Below are 20,358 nucleotides of genomic sequence, written 5' to 3'. Positions count from 1 at the left end.
GTGAGATCCTACATCGATTGGAGAGGGGAACTAAACATTCCTTTATAAGGGATTGGAAATCTCTCTCTAACAAATGTGTTTTAAAACCATGAGATTGACGACGATATCTACTAGCTGTGAGATTTGAGATAGATGCGTTTGGTGACAGTGATATCTGCTAGTGGTAAGCTTTGGGATAGATGCGTTTGACAGACAGTAATACCTACTAGCGATGAGTTTTGGAATAGATGCGTTTTAAAACCGTAAGACTGAGAGCGATATCTGCTAGCGGTGAGCTTTTGGGCGCCACATTTTCTTTGACGACGATATATGTTCGCGGCGAGCTTTTGAAGTAACATATTTTCTTATATATAATATTGTATAACCGTGAGACTGACGACAATATCTACTAGCCGTGAGCTTTGGATCGACACTTTTCACCAAAACCAAGACTTTGTTTTATTATTATTGTAAGATAGAAATGCTTTTTGTTCACTTGATAGACCCATATTTGTAGGGTCCCAACAAAATGCTTTCAATTATTGGTTCACATGCAGCACATCATATGCTCACAAATATTAAAAAATAAAAAAAAAAGTGCATTCACATGCATTAACACACAACCGCTACCAAACGCTTGGGATCAGGTATTCGATATTCAAGTTCGGTAATTCGCTGCAACATGATTACGTTACTTATTCCTTGCTTTTAAGAGCAAAGATTCTCGTACAAACTAACATGAGTTCTTTCTACATGCTTTGTTCTCACTCACATGCTTTCTAAGAAAATTCTTAAGAGGTTATTCAATACAGAATTGTTTCAAACAAAGTATAATTAAGTTACCGAAAAGAAAGGTTCATCTTGTTAGTATATGTGAGATCCCACATCAGTTGAAGAGGGGAACGAAACATTTCTTACAAGGGTGTGAAAATCTCTCTCTAGCAGACACGTTTTAAAACCTCAAGGGAAAATCTGGAAGGGAAAACCCAAAGAAGACAATATCTACTTACTAACTGTGGGTTGGGGCTTTTATCGTCGGGGAAGCTCAAATAGAACAATAGCTGCTATCAGTGGGTGTGTGTTATTACACTATAGGTAGTAACTTTCAATTATTTAGAGCATTTCTTAGTGATTCTATCATAAGGATATGTGGCCTCGGTTCATTCATATACCCTTCTTTTACGAGTGTCATAAGAAGAGACTCGTTCAATGTTGAGCTATTTGACACAATCACACTTTTAAAGGCAGCGGACTAGCGATTGTGCGGCACTCACTTTCCAACGACAAGTGAGCTAAGCCAATTTGTACTTGCGTCGCCTACGGCCAAGCGACGTATGATCAAGCCTCTAGCCTTGGTTTTAAAAGAAAATTTTGGAAAACGAGGGTAGAGAGAGATTTTAGAAAGAGAGATTTTTGAAAGAGACGTTATATAAACAAGCAAGAGAGAGATAACAAGGACTTAGCATATATAACCTTGGGTAGGGAGAAGTTGACAACTAGTCATATCCCCTATAGTACATTCATTTCATGTCTGGCAGGCCTAGACATGATATTTTTGAGGCGTCATACGCCCTAGAACTACAAAAGTAAAAACACTAGAATGAAAAGACATGACAAAGGTTTGGCTTGCCATAGGCATGCGGCCATGGACAACACGCCCTGGACGAGCATGACCGTGACACTATTCATACACGCCAAAAAAAAGGTAGTTTATTCTTATGAGAAATACTGCAAAATTGTCCTAAGTTGACAGGTTTTGAAAGGTATCCAGGACTGGGTCAGTAGAGGGCATCTTCTGATAACTCAATTGTGGCAGAGGACAATTGAGTGTGAAAAGATGTGTTTATAAGGGCATGTAGCCCTTGTCTCAGAGGTCACATAGGAGAAAGGGGACCCAAATCGTGCAAGTGTTTTGTTTGTTAGTTTAGGCTGAGCTAAGGGATGCCACACAATATAAGGCCCCTCTCCTAATGCCTAGCTTTTTAGTATATCACAAAGGGGATTTCTTGGCCATTTATGATCAAATTATTGCAACAACTTGTTTCATTCAAACTTATGTGTCTCTTTATTGTTCAAATCGAATGCCAAAGATGTATCGGCCACAGTTCGTTGTTCATTTAAGCTTGCCACAACCTAAGAGTGCATATGGGTCGGTCGGTATGATAGACTATGAATTTTGAAAGGTCATGTATTTTTCAAAGCCTACGATCACACCAATCATGCATATGTGACCTTCTGATAATTTGACTGATGGCGTATCGATTAGCTCTCCATCGAGCCTTTGAAAATATGTGAAACCAAAAATATGAGGAACCAATCATAGGTTCAATTGGTTTAGTTTCAACTAATCGATGTGGGACCTCATAATCTACTCTCTTGTGGCCCAGCGTTCTCGTTGCACACTGCTCAGTGATTGAGCACTAATCCACCACTAATAGATATTATCTGCTTTAGCCCGTTACGCTTCACCATCAACCTCACAGTTTTAAAACACACCTACTAGAGAGAGGTTTTCACACCCATGTAAGGAATGTTTCCTTCCCTTCTCCAATCAACGTATATGAATAAGGTCGAATGTCTTCACTTGGTAACACTATTGATACAACCTCACCTTATAATTGTTACAAACGATTAGATCTACATGTTAACAGTAATTGTTACAAATGGTTAGTTCCATATGCTAATAACTTGCGTGTATGATTATATTCTCGAATATAATTTATACTATCGTGCTCCACTCTAAATCTACGGTAACGAACGAAAATTAAAAAAAAAATCTCAAATTATTCAATGAATGTATGCCCACATCAAAAAGTAAGAAAAGTCTCCATCTTCAGGAGACAATGATGGACATCCATTTAAGAAAAACATGGTCCCTTCATAATTTCATAGTCTATCAGTATGCAAATCTTTCAAGAAATTTAAATAAGTCGATATCAAATAAAATAGTCAAACGATAAGTAATAAGTAATTCGGTATCGATCCATTGCGAACATGAACACAATTCAGATAGTTATGATATTATAATTTCAAATCTCCGTCTCACATATTATCAAATTCAAAAAAATAATTATAATAGATAACGACGAGAGCTTTACACACTTTCAGATATAGCTCAGGTCGACTGTACGAGTATCTTCAAACTCTGATTGATTAACGAGTTTATCTCAGGAATGAGGACGACAACATTTTCATGGGTACGTGTGAAGGTTTAGATCCAAAAGAGTTCGGGTTGGAGGGTCGGGTGGCGATGCCAATCACTTCTCATGAGCTCGGAGGGAGCGGAAAGAAACTCATCTGGCTGCCATAAGAAGCCATTGTTGTTGCTATTATGAACAACTTGAGAAGTAGAACTTGGAGCTACAGCACATGAATTGAGAGCTGGGGAGAATAAATTTGAAAAGGCCTCAAAAGTAGTGGTGGACATGTCTGGACTTTGAATTGGGGAAGCTTTTTCATGGCTTTTTTGATCATTTGATGTGATGATAAGGCTGTTGTTCTTCCCATTATTGTTGGTTTCTTCGTCTAGATAAGGCTTGTGAGTGTTTGGGTCGATGCCTTTTTGCTTCAACTTCTTTTTAATGCACGAATTCCATAGATTTTTTATCTCGTTATCTGTTCTTCCTGGTAGCTGAGCAGCAATTTGTGACCATCTGAGTGGGTAATATAGGTTAAACGGAGTTCGAAACTAAGAACGAGAATGAAGATGGAAGAACAAACCTGTTGCCTAGAATTGAATGGAGCTCAACGATCAAGTCTTCTTCCTGTTGTGAGAACGGGCCTCTTTTCAAATTTGGTCTAAGGTAATTGATCCATCTTAATCGACAGCTCTTTCCACACCTTTGCAAGCCTGTGGATCCAAAAGGGTTCTCGTAAAAGTTAACCTTTTTCCATTTCGTCCTTAGAAAAAGAAAAAAGTTCTCTCTCTCTCCTCACAACCTAGAACTGTGAAGACATATGTACATTCTTTTGAAATCAAAAGTTCGAATTCCCGAACCAAAACTTATCCAATTCTCTCTCTTTTTCGATCGAGAGAGAGAGAGAAAAGAGAAGAGAGAGAAGCTAAAAGAGATAAAGAAAGGATATGGGAATATGACCTGCAAGTTTAGGGACAGTGCTCCAACAGCCATGGCCATGTTTGGTGATATAGTTAAGAAGCTTCTCATCTTCTTCAGGAGACCAAAGGCCTTTCCTCAGCTTCTGCTTGAAACAACAAGAGTGTCTTCCCATAATGCCTCCTCCTCCAACTCCAAACCCACTTAAATTATATATGAAGGTTGGAGTTAATTAGATTTATTAGTTTAAATCCACAAACCAAACACATGTGCTAAACTAATTAATTAGAAGCTAAGTTCCAAATGGAGATGTCACTCTCCATGAAAAAAGAGAAAGTTTGAGGTAATCAATTTTTTTAGTACCAGTCTTCGTGTTAGTCTCGTTTATAATATTTGATTATTTTTATAAAAAAAATTATGGGTCGTCGTTAATTTGAAAGAAAATAGCGGAAAGCGGATTTTTTTAGATGTTGATATACATTTTGAGTCTACTATGGTTAAGTCAGACCACTAGCTCATCGAAGAGCGGGTGGTACGTAAAAAAATTCGAGTAAGAAAGAAGCTATCCATTTGAGATGGGTTTGTATCAAATCAAATAATTTAGACAACAAAACCAAACCATGTGTGCAATTGTGTCAAATTTAATTTACTTTTTGTTTGAGTTTTAACTAAGCAAAATAATATATTTTTGTAACAGTTCAAGCAGATAACTATTGTTGGTTTTGACCCATTTACTTATTGCTGTTAGCCTCATGGTTTTAAAATGCGTCTATTAAGGAGAGATTTCCACAATCTTATAAAAAATGTTTCATTCTACTCTGCATTTTAAAACCATGAAGGTGACAACAATACGTAATGAATCAAAACGGATAATATCTGCTAGTAGTGCGCTTGGGTTATTACACCTCACAAGACAAAGATGTCTTATTTTGAGGAATATGAATAAACTCCATTTTGAAGTTGTGCACCGCTACAACTCTTTTTTTATGATACAATAGAAACACATTCACTCCTCATGTCACGATGAATATATAAAAATGTCGGCTAAAATGTCATATATGTCGATAGAAATTTAATATATTAAATATGTCGTATGTTTCCCATCACGTGATCAGTGAACTATCGCTTTCTATTTAGCGGTTGAGTGACTATAACAATATTTAAGGCTAGCTAGTAAAAACAAAACGAATGATTTGCAAAGTTGAACAGAATTATAGGGATCGAACTACCATTCTTATCAAATATAGAGATTGAATTGAAACTTTTAAAATTGTAGAGACCGAACCAGCAATTTTACCTAACATCGAAAATTTTACCTAAAAGAATTAATAAAAGAGGAGGCAGTCAAAAGATATAATGATGGTGATGATAATTTATTAACAAAGAATGAGTGATTTGGAATGAAAGGGAGACATAATCAACATGTTCTTGAAAAATATTAAACTTTTATTATAACCAGGAAATTATGTTTTACCTTAAAAAAAACAAATCGCATGTTCTTGTTTTTTTGTTTTGTGTTTTTAGGTTTAATTTATCAACTTTAAGATGGTATTTGTTTAAATATAAATTATGTTTTGTGTTTTTATTGATCTATTAAATATAAATTTGAATCATTCATTTAATAAAATTTTAAAATTGAATTAAAAAAAAAGACGTTAATTTTGAAAGTTTAGGGACTAAAAAGCATAAATCTCAAAGTTTAGGGACTCTGGCCGGTGAGCCTCTAGGATAAGGGGGGGCGACGGTCAACTATCCCCTCTTGAGATTCATATAGATTAACCGATCTCGATCTCCACGTCCTACCAGGTGAATAAGAAGAAATCATCTGAGAGTTGAGCAGCAGAGCTTCGAAACCTATTTACAAGGATAGCAAGTCAAGTAATATAGTCAAAGGTATAAATTATACGCACCTTCCACCTAGACCTTGATAAATATATATCAGGTTCTTCATCAATACTCGTTGTTCGTAAGGTATAAAGTTCATGTCACGTCAAATTTTCTATCGAATTTTGAATTTTTTGACACGGTCAAAATATTTTAAATTCGTTAAAGAAGATAGCTTTGAGTATAAAAGGTACACAAGAGATGATATCATCGAGCTGTAATTGGCCTTGTTGATGTACCTCAAAAAGTAGAACATACATGAACGTATGAACCACAAAAACAGGTTATAATTTTTGTTAAAGGTAACCCCGCCTCTTCATGTTTCTATAATCAATAAGATATTATAACTTAAATTAAAAGATCAATATGAGTTGATATTAACCTTTATCAATTTTATTCGATTAGAGTACTATACTTACCCATCTGTTAAAACGAGTATAGTTCAACATTAATGAGTATGTACTCGTTCCCTCGTGGTTAGTTTTGTGGACATTTAGATTTTTGGTGAGCTCGTTTGCATATAAAGCAAGGTGAGGGACATTGGTTGTGACTATTCTGAGAGGTCTCCACCGTGAAGTTCTACGTCATTGTTGGGAGGACTCGCATTCGATTCATCTACTTTCAACGAATTTTCTAATATGTTTTAGTTACGAGATACAATTAATAAATTGATATTTAAAATTCATACTCATAAAACAATATCAGTCATCCGAACACCTTGAATTTCAGTTAGCACGTTAAATCAATATTTAAATAAACATCGATATCATTACAAGTTTATTAAACTCAAAATCAAACATTTAAACACATATACTTAAACTCTTTAAAGATTTAAGAATGAAATGGACATAGCTATCAAAACCTCGAGATTAAACCGACGATTTAACGTGATAATCACGTAGTGGCAGCTAGCTAGCCTTAGCTCGTACTTAAAAAGGGAACATTTTCACATTGCTTTGCCTTTTGGGTTAGGACTTGAGTGGCTTGGTTTTGCTAAAAGAATGCCTTTTGATTTGACCTTTACATATCTAATCCAAATGGGCCATTAACAATAGTTGGGAACATAAGCACATGCATTTCTCCTAACGTCTCCATAAATCACTACCAAATTATCTTCTCAATCCATTGTATCATATAATAACATGAAGATTTATTAAACTTTTAAATCATTATATTTGTCCTAACTTTATATTTAATATTTTTGATATAATATAAGCTTTCGGGTATCCCATTGATGTGATTGATTGTTTCCGTCTTCTGGGTGTTTTTCAAAATTAATATCCGAACACATATATATAAGATAATGTATATCAGATTGATCTAAAAAGTAACAAAGGGTTGTGTTCGTGACAATGAATTGAATTGTATAACTTTGTTTATGTATGAATTCTTGAGTTTGAAAGAATACCCTAAACGAACACTTCAAACTTTATTGAAGATACTCTTATTTGTCTTTCGTTCTATAATTTCAGCTCGTAAACTTTGAAAACCAGTAACCAATAATTATATCGTTTAATATCAATATCAACGGGACTATAAAGAGATCCATAAATGATTTTTTTTTAGAGCAAAGTCTGGAGAACGATAGACGTTTGTTAATTTCTCCTCCGACTAGAATAAAAGATCTCATGGAAGCCACTAATCTCGTGCATATTGTTTGTACATTTGGTCGCATAAATTGCATAGTGTCATAAATAGCTACTCTAACTCATACAAGAAATAAATATAGATCTTTAAGTTGATTGGACAGTTTTAAGTCTAAAATAGTAATTTTTATAATTTATGAAACCATGAAACAAAATTGGAAAATTATAGATTAAAAAAATAACTTTTAAACATTTTAAGCATGTGAAACAATTCTATGTTGGGTTTTACTCTTAGAAATACAGTAAGTAATGTAACCATGTTGTAGATGATGCAGGGGAATGTTGTGGCCATCAAGTGTCGAATCCTGAGTATGAGTTTGCAAATGGTATTAGAACAATACCTCTTCCAGTAAGATGTAGTTCGGGGATGAATCAAGGCGGAAGCTAGTGGTCATATGACACTGAGTAAAAGATGATACATGAATGATCTAAGATTACATTCGAATGAGAACCATCCTGAAAATAGGATGACTACAAAAGACTTGAAGGAAATGAAAGTTATTATATAAATCGACAATATGTACCTTTCCTTTCGATAACTCAATCATATGAACTTTATAATTAAGTGTGTTTTGGTTGGAACAATGAAAATGCTAGAAACATTAGGTGGCATAGACATGAATCGTTACTAAACAAACTTAGAGAACTTTGATATTGTTTGTTTTGGCTTGCTACGTATCACCGTCAATCTCACAGTTTTAAAACACGTCTACTAAGAAGAGGTTTCCACACCTTTATAAGGAATGTTTCGCTCCCTCTTCAACTAATGTGGGATCTCACAATCCACCCTTTTTGAGGACCAGCGTACTCACTGGCACATCGTTCAGTTTCTAGCTCTAATATCATTTGTAGCACAAACCCACCGCTAGCAAATATTATCTACTATGGCCCGTTATGTATCGTCATTAACCTCACGGTTTTAAAACACGTCTATTAGGAAGAAGTTTTCACACCCTTATAACAAATGCTTCGTTCTCCTCTTCAACCAATGTGAAATCTCACCATCAATAAACCTTGAAAAATTATCTAGAAATGAAGTCGTCAAAACTCTAATGTGCCAAATGGCTTAAACAACCACAGATTTGGCAAGCTTATTCTCTGGTCCAAAAGAGAGAAATTGGCATCTGCTCAATAAATCTTCAATTCTATATTACCTAAGGCTGTTTCCATGCTAAATTTGACGGCTACCTACGTAATTAAACTGTGGTTTTCGGGCGGGGAAAAGTATAACAATCTAAGCCTACCGCTAGCAGATATTGTCCGCTTTGGCCCATTACGTATCGCTATCAACCTCACAATTTTAAAACGCATCTGTTAAGGAGAGCTTTCCACACCCTTATAAGGAATGTTTTCGTTCCCTTCTCCAACCAATGTGAGATCTCACAATCCATTCCTCTTGGGAGCCCAACATCCTCACTAGCACACTACCCGATGTCTGGCTCTAATACTATTTGTAATAGCCCAAACTCACCACTAGCAGATATTGTCCATTTTGACCCGTTACGTATAGTCATCAGACTCACGTTTTTAAAACGCATCTACTAGAGAGAGGTTTCTGCAACCTTATAAGAAATATTTCATTCCCTTCCCCAACCGATGTAGGATCTCACAAAAAGATTACGAAACTAGCATACATGCCAAATTTAGTTAATGTTCTACAGATCAACTTTAAGCTACATAAGCTAATCACCACATGCAGGTCTCAGATGCACATAATTTCAGGATGTAAAAGCCAAGCTACCTATCTCAATACTTGACAAATCCATGAACGGTTCAGCATAGACTCATATAAAGATAGAGAATGGGAGAGAACTTTATTTTCCTTTCAATTATTAAGTCGAATCTACTTACATATGTTCATATTCAGCCTCGACGCAGCTGCATTATGCCTGCCCAGTTCTCCAAGTCCAAAGTGGTCGGGCTGTCGTACTCGATCATTTATATTCGCCGATATCAAGTAATTATGAACAGGTAGCAGCCGAATGTCGAGGCCGAGATAATCTGCCTAATGAAGCCTAATGAATGTGGTTTCTTCGGTAATAATCTGCATAAAACATAGTGATTTAAATGCTATCAGCCTTGATCATTGAATAGGTAAAATGGAAAAACTAAGGTGCAAATTTGACTCACAGGCAACTTAATTAGAAGGTCATTTTTGGTGGTGGGGTTCACACGGCTGCCCATTAGCACAGGAAGCTTGTTCATTAGCCTGCAGTGGAATATCATTCATGGGTATCAAATATTTCTCATAGTCTCGATTCTAATAAAGAATGTTGCTACTTCTGCTATTATCGACCAATGTTGTTTAAAACTCCCCGAACAATATAGTTAAACACGATAATTCAAAAGGGCAGATATTGTCCTCTTTAGGTTTTCCCTTTCGGGATTCCCTCAAGGTTTTTAAAACGCGTCTTCTAAGGAGAGGTTTCCACACCCTTATAAAGAATGTTTTGTTCTCCTCCCCAACTGATGTGAGATCTCACATCCACTCCCCTTTGGGGCCAGCGAGGAGACTGACACTTGTTCCCTTCTCCAATCAATGTGGGACCCTCCAATCTACCCCCTTTGAGACTCAGCCTCCTTGCTGACACATCACCTGGTGTTCGACTCTAATACCATTTGTAACAGCCGAAGCTCACCGCTAGCAGATATTGTCCTCTTTGAGCTTTCCCTTTCGGGCTTCACTTCAAGGTTTTTAAAACGTGTATTCTAGGGAGAGGTTTCCACACCCTTATAAAAAATGTTTTGTTCTCCTCCCCAACTGATGTGAGATCTCACAATCCACCCCCCTTTGGGGCCAACGAGGAAGCTGGCACTTGTTCCCTTCTCCAATCGATGTGGGACCCTCCAATCTACCCCCATTTGGGACTCAACCTCCTTGTTGACACATCGCCCGGTGTTAAGCTCTAATACCATTTATAACAACCCAAGCTCATTGCTAGCAAATATTGTCCTCTTTGAGCTTTCCCTTTTGGGCTTCCCCTCAAGGTTTTCAAAATGCGTCTTCTAGGAAGAGGTGTCCACACCCTTATAAAAAATGTTCCGTTCTCCTCCCCAACCGATGTGGGATCTCACAATCCACCCCTCTTCGAGGCCCAGCGTCCTTGCTGGCACACCGCCTCGTGCCCACCCCCCTTCAAGACTCAACCTCCTCACTGACACATCGCCCGATGTCTGGCTCTAATACTATTTGTAACAGCTCAAGCTCATCGCTAGCAGATATTGTCTTCTTTGAGCTTTCCCTTTCGAGCTCAAGCCCACCACTAGTAGTTCTAGTTTGACCGTTAAAGGAGTTTTGGGGGGATTGACCATTCGAGCAAGTGAAAAAAACACGAATTGCACTGGGCTCGGGTTTTCTACAAATTAAGACGTGATTCTTGGCAAATGGGTTTAATCTTTTGATCCAGAATGTGGTTTAGGTAAATTGTGGGACCAAATTGAATTCTAAATCTTCATGGAAGTCGAAACAAAACCAAGAATTGTTTTTATGATAACAACTCTAGCCTACCCTTAAACATAACATAGTTCCTGCACATACAGATGAAACAAGTATACTAAGAACTTCATTTTAAAAACTTTAAAATATATATCTTCAAACCTGTCTAGGAGTTGGAGTTGTTAAAGGGTCAGTGCCACCATTTGGCACCATAGGTGAATCACTCTTCGGAGACGCATCTTTCGAGCTACAAGCTGCAGCTGAACCAAAATTCTCAACAGGAGATACTGCCACACCGGGATTGGTCATAAAAGGCCCTCCGGTAAATGGTGCAATCGGTCCACGTGGCATGGGAATGGGAAGTCCTTGACCAGGAAATCCAAGCACCTGAAAGTTAGAACCTGGCATTCCATGCATTACAGTTTGAGCTGAAATGGACGGGCCAGGAAAAGGCGTTCCTTGCAAGTGTGGCACTTGAACCATGGGATAACCAGGAGGGCCAACATTCACGTCAGGCATACCGATCCCGAATCCCATTCCCATTCCTACACCCGTGGGTGAATACATATGAGGTGCATTCATGAATGGCATTCCTCCGGGGGACATCATGGGAGGCATGAACAAACCAGCTCCCATTGACATAATCTACAAAATCAGCAAAACACTTGAACGGGTTACTTCAATGTTCTAAACAACGACAACTTCCGGGTTGTGGGGAGTGGAGGGGACAAAAGAAATACATGTTTTTGCCTCAGGGAACAGAGCATCACCTGAACCTGAAGTTGAAGCGTTTTCAAGTACTCAATGGCTTCATCGAGCATGGAAGCTTTGTCGACCTAGTAATTCAATGAAGATTAAAAAAAATAAATATCAAGTAACAAAGAACCCCATCAAGAGATATCGATAGGCCAACCTTATTACAATTTGGTATGAGTTCTTGCAGTGCACGCATCTTCTCATTGATCCTGTCTCTACGTCGCTGTTGCAGAAATTTAAGAACGAGTCCACGTAAGAACAAAAAAAAAAAACGGCTAAATTTTGTATATGAAGCAAAAAACGAGTTCTCGTAACTACACGACTCACTCTTTCAGATAAATTATGCACTTCCGCTGCCCTGCTTCTTTTTGATCCAGTTCCTCGAGTGGGAGTCACTCTCTTCACATCATTGCATTCTTCTTCTACATCCTGCACTTGAAAATACTTTTAGTTTATATTTGGGAAACGAACGAGGTACACAAGGCAAGACGAGGATTCAATTTTGTACTCACATCACTATGCCATTCAGAATCCTCAGTCTCGTGACATTTTCTCTTCCTATCAAGCGTTGGATCATCGGAAGCTCCTTCCACACTATTGCGTGAACAAACAGAGGCAGCAAATACAGATTCAACAGCCTTCTCGCTATCTGGCAATACTTTCGGTGCACCTACTTCAAGACAACGATCGGGTCGGTCTTCATTGTTAGCTGAATCTCCCAAACAAGCAAGCTTGGGATGTTTGACAGCCTGCAATTGCTCAGGAGCCTTGGCATCTGATGGTTTGTTATCATCTATGGAAGGCACTATCGCATTTTTACAGCACGTCTTTGATTCATTTCTTATACATGACGATTGACCACGTTGACTATTAGCTGCTGAACCCACAGTTCCAACGACACCATGGTTCTGAGGATTGGATTTGAGAAGAGCAGCCGGTCTCAGAAAATGGGAGAAATTTATAACATTGGGTGAATTACTTGAAGGAGTTGGATCTAGCTTTTGCCTAGCTGTGCTTGAAGAACTGCTTGCAATCAATGGAACCTGAGGAGTTTGGCCTATAAGAGAATCATGGAGAATCTTGCCCGATGCGTTTTCAGTGCTGCCTGTACATTTTACTCTAAGATGTGGAAATAATGTCTGGCTTTGCTGGGATGCTAACGAACGTAATTCGTTCGTGCTACTTCTAGGTCCAGTAGTTGAAACATCTAATGTAGAAAGCTTCGAGATATTGCCATCTTCAAGATTAGTACCGTGCAAAGAATTTAGGCGCGTATCTCTGTTTACCTGATGAACACCACTAGCTTTGCCTATAGAAGACGCAACGTTATGGCGTGTGGGGTGGTCGTTAATGGTGACCCCTGATAATTCAGGTAAGAAATCCGAAGAATAATCGTGTTGCAGATGTCCATCAAGAGGATAACTCAGCCAAGGCACGATATCGTTATCATCATCATCATCATCATCACGAGCCAATTCAACCTCAGGTGACGACCCCGTCGCTATAACATCTCTTACTACCGAATCAATAGCCCCAAACTTTCCCATCTTTGCATTATTGAAATGTCCTGGTAAACACAGAGCTTGTGAAGTGTTCATATTTGAGTTCTTCCTGGTCCTACTGGACTGACCTTGCTGCAAAATTTGGCCATTCTCCCAAACCAGCTCGAAAACGTCGTTCTCGGGACTGCATTTGAAATCCACAAGAATCAAGAAGCTAAAATTTAGAGCAAATGTACAGAAACAAAACCATGGAATCAAAATTAAAAGACTTACCTCAGAGATAAATCTGAAGCAACCATGTTGTTCCTGTCTTGAGCTGAATCAAGCTTCTCTCTGGCCACACGACAAAGCTCAGATAGAGGCATAATGGTCGGAATAAGTAACGTTTAAACTCCAGAAACCAAATCCAAATGAAAATAATAAGACGAACCCAGATGAATTTAAAAGGGGAATAATCAGCTTTACAAGATCAAAGTGGCTTAGATTAAAAAGAATGTCCCTATGAGTGACCCAAATCCAGAATAAGCTCGTAGAAGGCAAATCTAACAGAACCCAGATGAAATATTTGTTTAATTGGCAGATTCTGATGAGCAAGCAAGAGGAAATTAGTTGAAGAAGACAAATACACAGTCCGACAAAGACATCCAGCAGAAAACACAACCATACCAGAAGGGAAACCTGAGGAAATTCGGCGGCTAAACGAACGGGAAAGAAACAAAAACGAGAGAGAAAAGCGAGATCCTCGAAGCAGTCGAAGAACACAAATCCACATGCATTGAAGATACGAATTGGGGTTTAAATCGAACGACCCAGAAAGGCGTAATTTAGGCAAACAAATGAAAAGAAAAGGGGAAAGGGCAGCAGAGCTATAATAGCGAGAAAAATGGAAGACGAAATGGGTCCACCATGAAACCTCTGGTTGAGATGAACTGGGTCACCATCACCAACGCCGCCGTCATCGCCGCCGTTGAATGGCTCTGTTCATCAATCATTGGCGGCAAACATACATTGACAGAAAATGGGTTGATTTTTCGAGGGTTTTAAGAAGAAGGGTTTTGTTGTTCTTCTTGTTCTTGCAGTTTGCTCCCTCAGATTGAGGCAAAATCGAATAGATTGAATGAAATAGAGGGTTTGAACATCAGTGTCTGCAAATTAAAGCTGCCCCTCATTCCAAATTCTTATCTGGGTGGCATCTTTCTTTTTTGTTCTGTTTGTTGTTTGTTTGTATCTGTTCTTTCTGTGATCTTGGCTGCAATGCGAAGCAATGCATGTGTCGGCTGCCATCCTTTTCGGATAATATAGATACACATTCATAAGTTAAGTACCATGCACCATTTTCAGCTCTAATCCAAATAATAATAGATTTGTTTGCTATCGAATGTGATAAAGTCATATTCTTAATCTTTCACTGAGTATTTGTGTGAGATCTCACATCGATTTGGGAAGAGAACGAAACATTATTTATCAAGATATGGAAACTTATCTTTAGAAGACATGTTTTAATATCCTTGAGAGAAAACTCGAAAGGAAAAGCTCAAAGAAGACAATATCTATTAGTTGTGGGCTTGGGGCGTTACAAATGGTATTAGAGTTAGATACTGGGTAATATATCAGTGAGGAGGTTGAGCCCCAAAAAGGGGTGGACACGAGACGGTGTGCCAGCAAGAAAGTTGGGCATCAAAGGGAGATGGATTGGGGGAGTCTCACATCGATTGGAGAAGGGAACAAGTGTCAACGAGGACGCTCGGCCCTGAAAAGGGGTGGATTGTGATATCCCACATTAGTTGGGAAAAACAACGAAGCATTCTATAAGGACATGGAAACTTGTTCCTAGCAGACGCGTTTTTAATCTTAACATAGTTAAGGTAGTTAAGACATATATGTTCAACTAAATGATGAGAAGTTGAATTCTCGTCTCTACGATTTCAGCTAAAAAAATAAACGTAAAAGTTTAGAAACGAAAACGACTATCGTTTTTTAAGTTTTAATGGTAAGACATTTTTAAAAAGTTCGAACCTTAAAATATTGGAATATAACGAACTTCGAAAGTTGGACGATGCAAAAAAAAGACCTAAACCCTAAAATATTTGTTTGGTTGTGATGACAAAGATGGAGGGATTTGTCCATTTTTTTTAGGGTTTTTTCTTTTATACAAAGGACACAAGTGGGGAAATGGTATGGGGTGATGAAGTTCACGTGGGAAGGTTTTGCTTTTGAGACACTGCGGGCCTCTCTCTTCTTTTGGCCTTATTGCTCTTCGTCTTCTTTCTTTGCCCGTTACGTACCCGTCACCTTCACGGTTTGCTAATAACGGTCTCATGGCTAATCGCGTCTATTGGAGAGAGGTTTTCACACTCTTATAAGAAATATATTACTCTCATCTCGAACCGATGTGGATCTCACAATCCCTCCTTGAGGGCTAGCGTCCTCGCTAGCACACCGGTCAGTGTCAAGTGGATATTGTCTATTCTGACATGTTACGTATCATTGTTAGCCTGACGGTTTTAAAACGAGTCTACTAGAAAGAAGTTTTCACATCCTTATAAGAAATGTTTCGTTTACATCTCCAACTGATGTGGAATATCACACTTCATTCATACATTTGTCTTGAACTCATTTAATTTAGGTTTTGAACCTTCGACTTTTTTCGAAAAGTACTTTTGTTACTATCTAACGTGGTAACAGGTTTGCTTTAAAAGTATGCATGAGACTCGTGTAAAGACACAAGTACAGTTTGTTTAAAATCTCTTTTTATGTAGAGTATAAGAATATTTCAAAAAGCCGACAATAGAAAAATATGAACAATTTTGGTCTGACTCGATGTTTGGATTAGGTTGAAATTTGATTTGATTATGGCATGCAACAAATTGAATCGACCATGCTCACGATAATATGTTACCAATAGTTTTATAAATTAACTATTAGATTCACATAACCCCTTTGAAGTTCACGAAATGGGTTGGGTTTGTTCGACAATTAAGATTATATTTGAAAGCTACATGAGTCTACTAAAACCAATCGAACCCAGCTCAATTAAACTTTTACAGATTAGCTTAGGTTGAGTTTCATAACTCAATCAAGGTTATTTTCGTTAAGAATCTACAATACGAAAGATTGGATATAGTCTAAAATATCACAAAATCAACCTATTGACACTCTTTAACGGAGTAATCCAGAAGAGCAGATGATTAAACAGTGAAACGAAGATGCTGCACTACATTGGGAAAGAACAAAATGAGAAAAATTCTTTTGAGATAAGACTCTAAAGTTAAGTATTTGCTTTAGTTTATATCGAACCGTCAGAATTGTGATTAAGTCGGAAGCCAACCATTAACAATCGATCATCTGTGGAGGAAGAAAACCACCGTAAAAGTTAAAATTCTAAATCGAGAACGACCCTGAATTACAAAATTCAACCCTAGATCAGTTCCAGAAAAAGAAAAAAAATAGTTATGACACTTATAAACGTTCATTACTAACAAAAACAGTTCTACAAATAGATGAATACACTGTGCACGAGTTTAATTTTCGAACTAAACCCGAAAATCAAAACTTTGATCATCTCGGAATTCACGAATAAAATATATATAGTAAGATTCAATTGAATGTAACATGTAAGACATTGAAACCATATAATATAAATATAGTAATGTTATTAAGATGCCTTAGGTATGGGGAAACAAATGAGGATAACATAAAGAAACTAAAAAGGAGAGGCCCTCCAATTCTCCCCCACCTCAAGATAGAGATGTTATGGGGACTGACAAGCAATTTTAAATTATATAATGGGGCCTCTTAAATTTTATTGAGGGGTCTTTACCTCTAAATTCTTTCTAGTTTGGGAGCGTTTATTTTTTAGTCCCTCGACTTTTAAAAAATAAATTTAAAGACTATTTTATTTTTGTTTTCTATTTTTACAAAGAAATAACAAAATAAAATGGTTATCCGACGAGAATTCATTGAGATTCCATGTCGATTGGAAATGTGAGCGAAACATTTTTTGTAAGAGTGTGAACCCTCTCCCTAGTAAACTCATTTTAAATCCGTGAAGCTGATGGTGAGACGTAATGAGTCAAAGCAAACAATGTTTGCTTGCAGTAAGTTTGAGTTATTACAAATGGTATGGAGTAGATGTGTTTTAAAACCGTGAGGCTGATGACGATGCGTAAAAGGTCAAAACGACAATATCTACTAGTCGTAGGGTTGGAGGACTATCACACTTCAGTTTGTACAATTCTTCATCAACTATATGCTCAACTAACGCTCGTTTCATCAAATATGTGACTTGGATTCATATCCATGTGAGCTCATTCGTATGTAGGTCTGGAATCAATGTCATGTTATCCCGAATAAAATTATTATGAGAACATAGTTACTTTTTAAAAGTTCAAATGCATATGAATAAGATATTTTAAACCATACTGACACAAACTATGAATTAAAATAAATATTTTTTTTAAGGAAATATCAAAAGAATAAATCTAAAAACCTGAAAAATCGAAATAGATATCATGATAACAGTTAATATTTCACATGTTCATAGGTTCGCATCGATATAAGGGATAAACGAACAATTTCATTATATCATAATATCTAATATCTAGATGAAATATTAAAATAAAAATGAAACAAAATATACCTAACATGAAAATAGTATAATTATAACGAACATTTTAACTTATAAAAAAAACGTAAAATGCTCATTTACTTATTTAATTTAATGTTATCATAAACTTATTTTAAAAAATTAATCACCGTTGAATTGAAACTATTAATACTTTGCTTCAAAAATAATTTTAAACTTTCAAATGTTTCAAATCTTCACTCTCACGTATTATTGAACTAACGAGTAACAATATCAACTAGAACCAAAACGATTACCATTGAAAAATATCAACGATTAATAGGCACTTGTCGAGCACAATGCCAATACAAGATATGATCCTATAAAGAAAAAACAGGATATGATTCTATGAAGATTTTAAGTCTAGCACAATGACAGATACATTTCTTAATAATCTGGAAACGAACACAACAAAAAATTCGAAATCAACAGGTTTATACATTTATAAGCTTAAAAAATGAGTTTAATGCACTTCCGTGTCTAAGTTATTTTATCTTATTATTTTGTTTATTTGGTATACTTAACGACAAGTGTTCAATAAGTACCTAACAAATGATGGACCTACATTCACTTTCAACAACTAGTGTCTAATACATATCTATTTTGTTCGAGAGTCTTTGATTCATGTTTAATAAGTATGGAAGCGTCCAAATGTTCAATAGTACACAAGCTAGCTAAACCATGAGGTGCTTTATGGACTGGCTTTTTATTTAAAGCTCGAACACTTTAAGCTACTAGAATGGCTCTTACCGAGAACGTTCCAGTAACAATTTGGGGTGAAAGGACTCTTAGTAGAGATAAAGTATAATAACTTAAACCCACCACTAGCCGATATTGTCTTTTTTGGGTTTTTCATTTCGGATTTTCCCTTAAAGTTTTAAAACGTGTTGGCTAGGGAGAGGTTTCCACATCCTTATAAATAGTGCTTTGTTCTTCTCTCCAACCGATGAGATGTCACATAAGGTTTATCCTCAAGGTTGCTTAAGATGACAGAAGGTAAGAAGTTTCAACTACTGTATAGGCAACGTTTTAAGAGGAAATAGCCAAGGCTGGCTATTATGTTTGCTTCTTCGGCTCCATTTATCTATAGCTTTTCTTTCATGGCTTAAAAGAAACTACCGCACTTGTTGGTGTAAAGAAACTAACTCTCTCTTGGTGTAAATTTTCCTGATCTCTCTTTTTCATGTAGTGTTGAATGAACTTTTTTTTGCTCACTGAAGAGCCTTTGTTGGACTTTTTCATGTATTGTTGGACTCTATGATGCATTTTTACGTCTTATCTAATGTGTAAACTAGTCTTAAAACTTATAACATATCATTAAAACTTATAACATATCATTTGTAGATGTATATGTTGAGGATTGTTGAGAGAGAGTCTCACATTGGCTAATTAAGAGGATGATCGTAGTTTTATAAGAAAGGAAAATATGTCCATTGAAATAAGGCCTTTTGGAGAAACCAAAAGCGAAGCCATAGGAGTTTATGCTCAAAGTGGACAATATCATACCATTATAAAGAGTCGTGGTTCCTAACATAGTATTAGAGTCATGCCCTTAACTTAGTCATGTCAATAGAATTCTCAAATGTCGAACAAAGAAATTGTGAGCCTCGAAGGTATAGTCAAAAAGTGACTCAAGTGTCAAACAAATGGTGTATTTTGTTCGAGGGATCTAGAGAAAGGAGTCGAACCTCAATTAAGAGGAGACTGTTCGAGGGCTTCATAGGTCTCAGAAGAGGCTCTATGGTTTACTTTGTTTGAAGAGTGGATTGTTGAGAATTGTTGGGAGAAGAGTCCCACATTGGCTAATTAAGTGAATGATCATGGGTTTATAAGTAAAGAATACATCTCCATTGAAATGAGGCATTTTGAGGAAACCAAAAGCAAAGTCATAAGAGCTTATGCTCAAAGTGGACAATATCATACCATGGTTAGAGTCGTGGTTTCAAACGTATATTTATAAAACCTAAGGCATATGGTATGTAATTTGTAGATGTGGCGTACTCACCTTGGCGTGTCAGGCAAAAAGTTCTGCTTAAATTCGCCAATGCCTGGCGTAAATTCATGCCCACTTCCTACTGATGGTGCTGAATGAGTGGTTCCTTGAGGAAACTATTCACTTATGTCCTCCCTTCAATTAAAATCAGTGGTTAGATTCATCTATCGCCAAGAGATGTTACAATCAAACTAGCATAAACTGACCATGAAAAGTATACTCTTTTATGAATAGTTGTTATATGCATATATAAACAAACCAGAAATGATGATATCCATCAATTTCCATGTTCAGCAATCTGTCTGACATGCAGTATATGCTTAGCAGGTATCCTTCCGGCTTATTCCAGATCCAAGAGTCAGCCAGGCTCACCGTTAGTAGATATTGTTCTCTTTAGATTTTCCCTTTCGAGCTTTCTCTCAAGGTTTTTAAAACACGTCTGCTAAGGAAAGGTTTCCACTCTTATAAAGGATGTTTTGTTCC

The 20,358-nt window shown here is 37.0% G+C and overlaps 2 protein-coding genes and 1 long non-coding RNA gene across 3 annotated transcripts; all 3 read right to left on the bottom strand.

Annotated features, from left to right (window-relative positions):
* Positions 1–2,979: 2,979 nt before the first annotated feature.
* Positions 2,980–4,257, bottom strand: LOC111494011 (transcription factor MYB86-like). Its single transcript, XM_023143989.1, has 3 exons — positions 4,077–4,257; positions 3,700–3,829; positions 2,980–3,632 (listed from the first exon to the last, which is right to left on the bottom strand). The coding sequence occupies exons 1-3, from the start codon at positions 4,207–4,209 to the stop codon at positions 3,191–3,193; spliced, it is 705 nt and encodes a 234-aa protein (XP_022999757.1). The 5' UTR covers positions 4,210–4,257; the 3' UTR covers positions 2,980–3,190.
* Positions 4,258–9,181: 4,924 nt separating this feature from the next.
* On the bottom strand, positions 9,182–14,549 carry LOC111493939 (transcription factor PIF3-like). Its single transcript, XM_023143871.1, has 8 exons — positions 13,532–14,549; positions 12,269–13,442; positions 12,084–12,185; positions 11,914–11,979; positions 11,741–11,836; positions 11,163–11,645; positions 9,695–9,773; positions 9,182–9,608 (listed from the first exon to the last, which is right to left on the bottom strand). The coding sequence occupies exons 1-7, from the start codon at positions 13,621–13,623 to the stop codon at positions 9,714–9,716; spliced, it is 2,073 nt and encodes a 690-aa protein (XP_022999639.1). The 5' UTR covers positions 13,624–14,549; the 3' UTR covers positions 9,182–9,608; positions 9,695–9,713.
* A 1,894-nt stretch (positions 14,550–16,443) lies between these two features.
* Positions 16,444–20,198, bottom strand: LOC111494038. Its single transcript, XR_002720103.1, has 3 exons — positions 20,135–20,198; positions 19,888–20,010; positions 16,444–16,656 (listed from the first exon to the last, which is right to left on the bottom strand). It is a non-coding gene; the product is annotated as an uncharacterized LOC111494038 (long non-coding RNA).
* Between the last annotated feature and the right edge of the window lie 160 nt (positions 20,199–20,358).

Source organism: Cucurbita maxima, unplaced genomic scaffold (genome assembly GCF_002738345.1).
Source record: "Cucurbita maxima cultivar Rimu unplaced genomic scaffold, Cmax_1.0 Cma_Scf00019, whole genome shotgun sequence".
NCBI lineage: Eukaryota > Viridiplantae > Streptophyta > Magnoliopsida > Cucurbitales > Cucurbitaceae > Cucurbita > Cucurbita maxima.
This window is presented reverse-complemented; position numbering and strand designations above follow the sequence as displayed.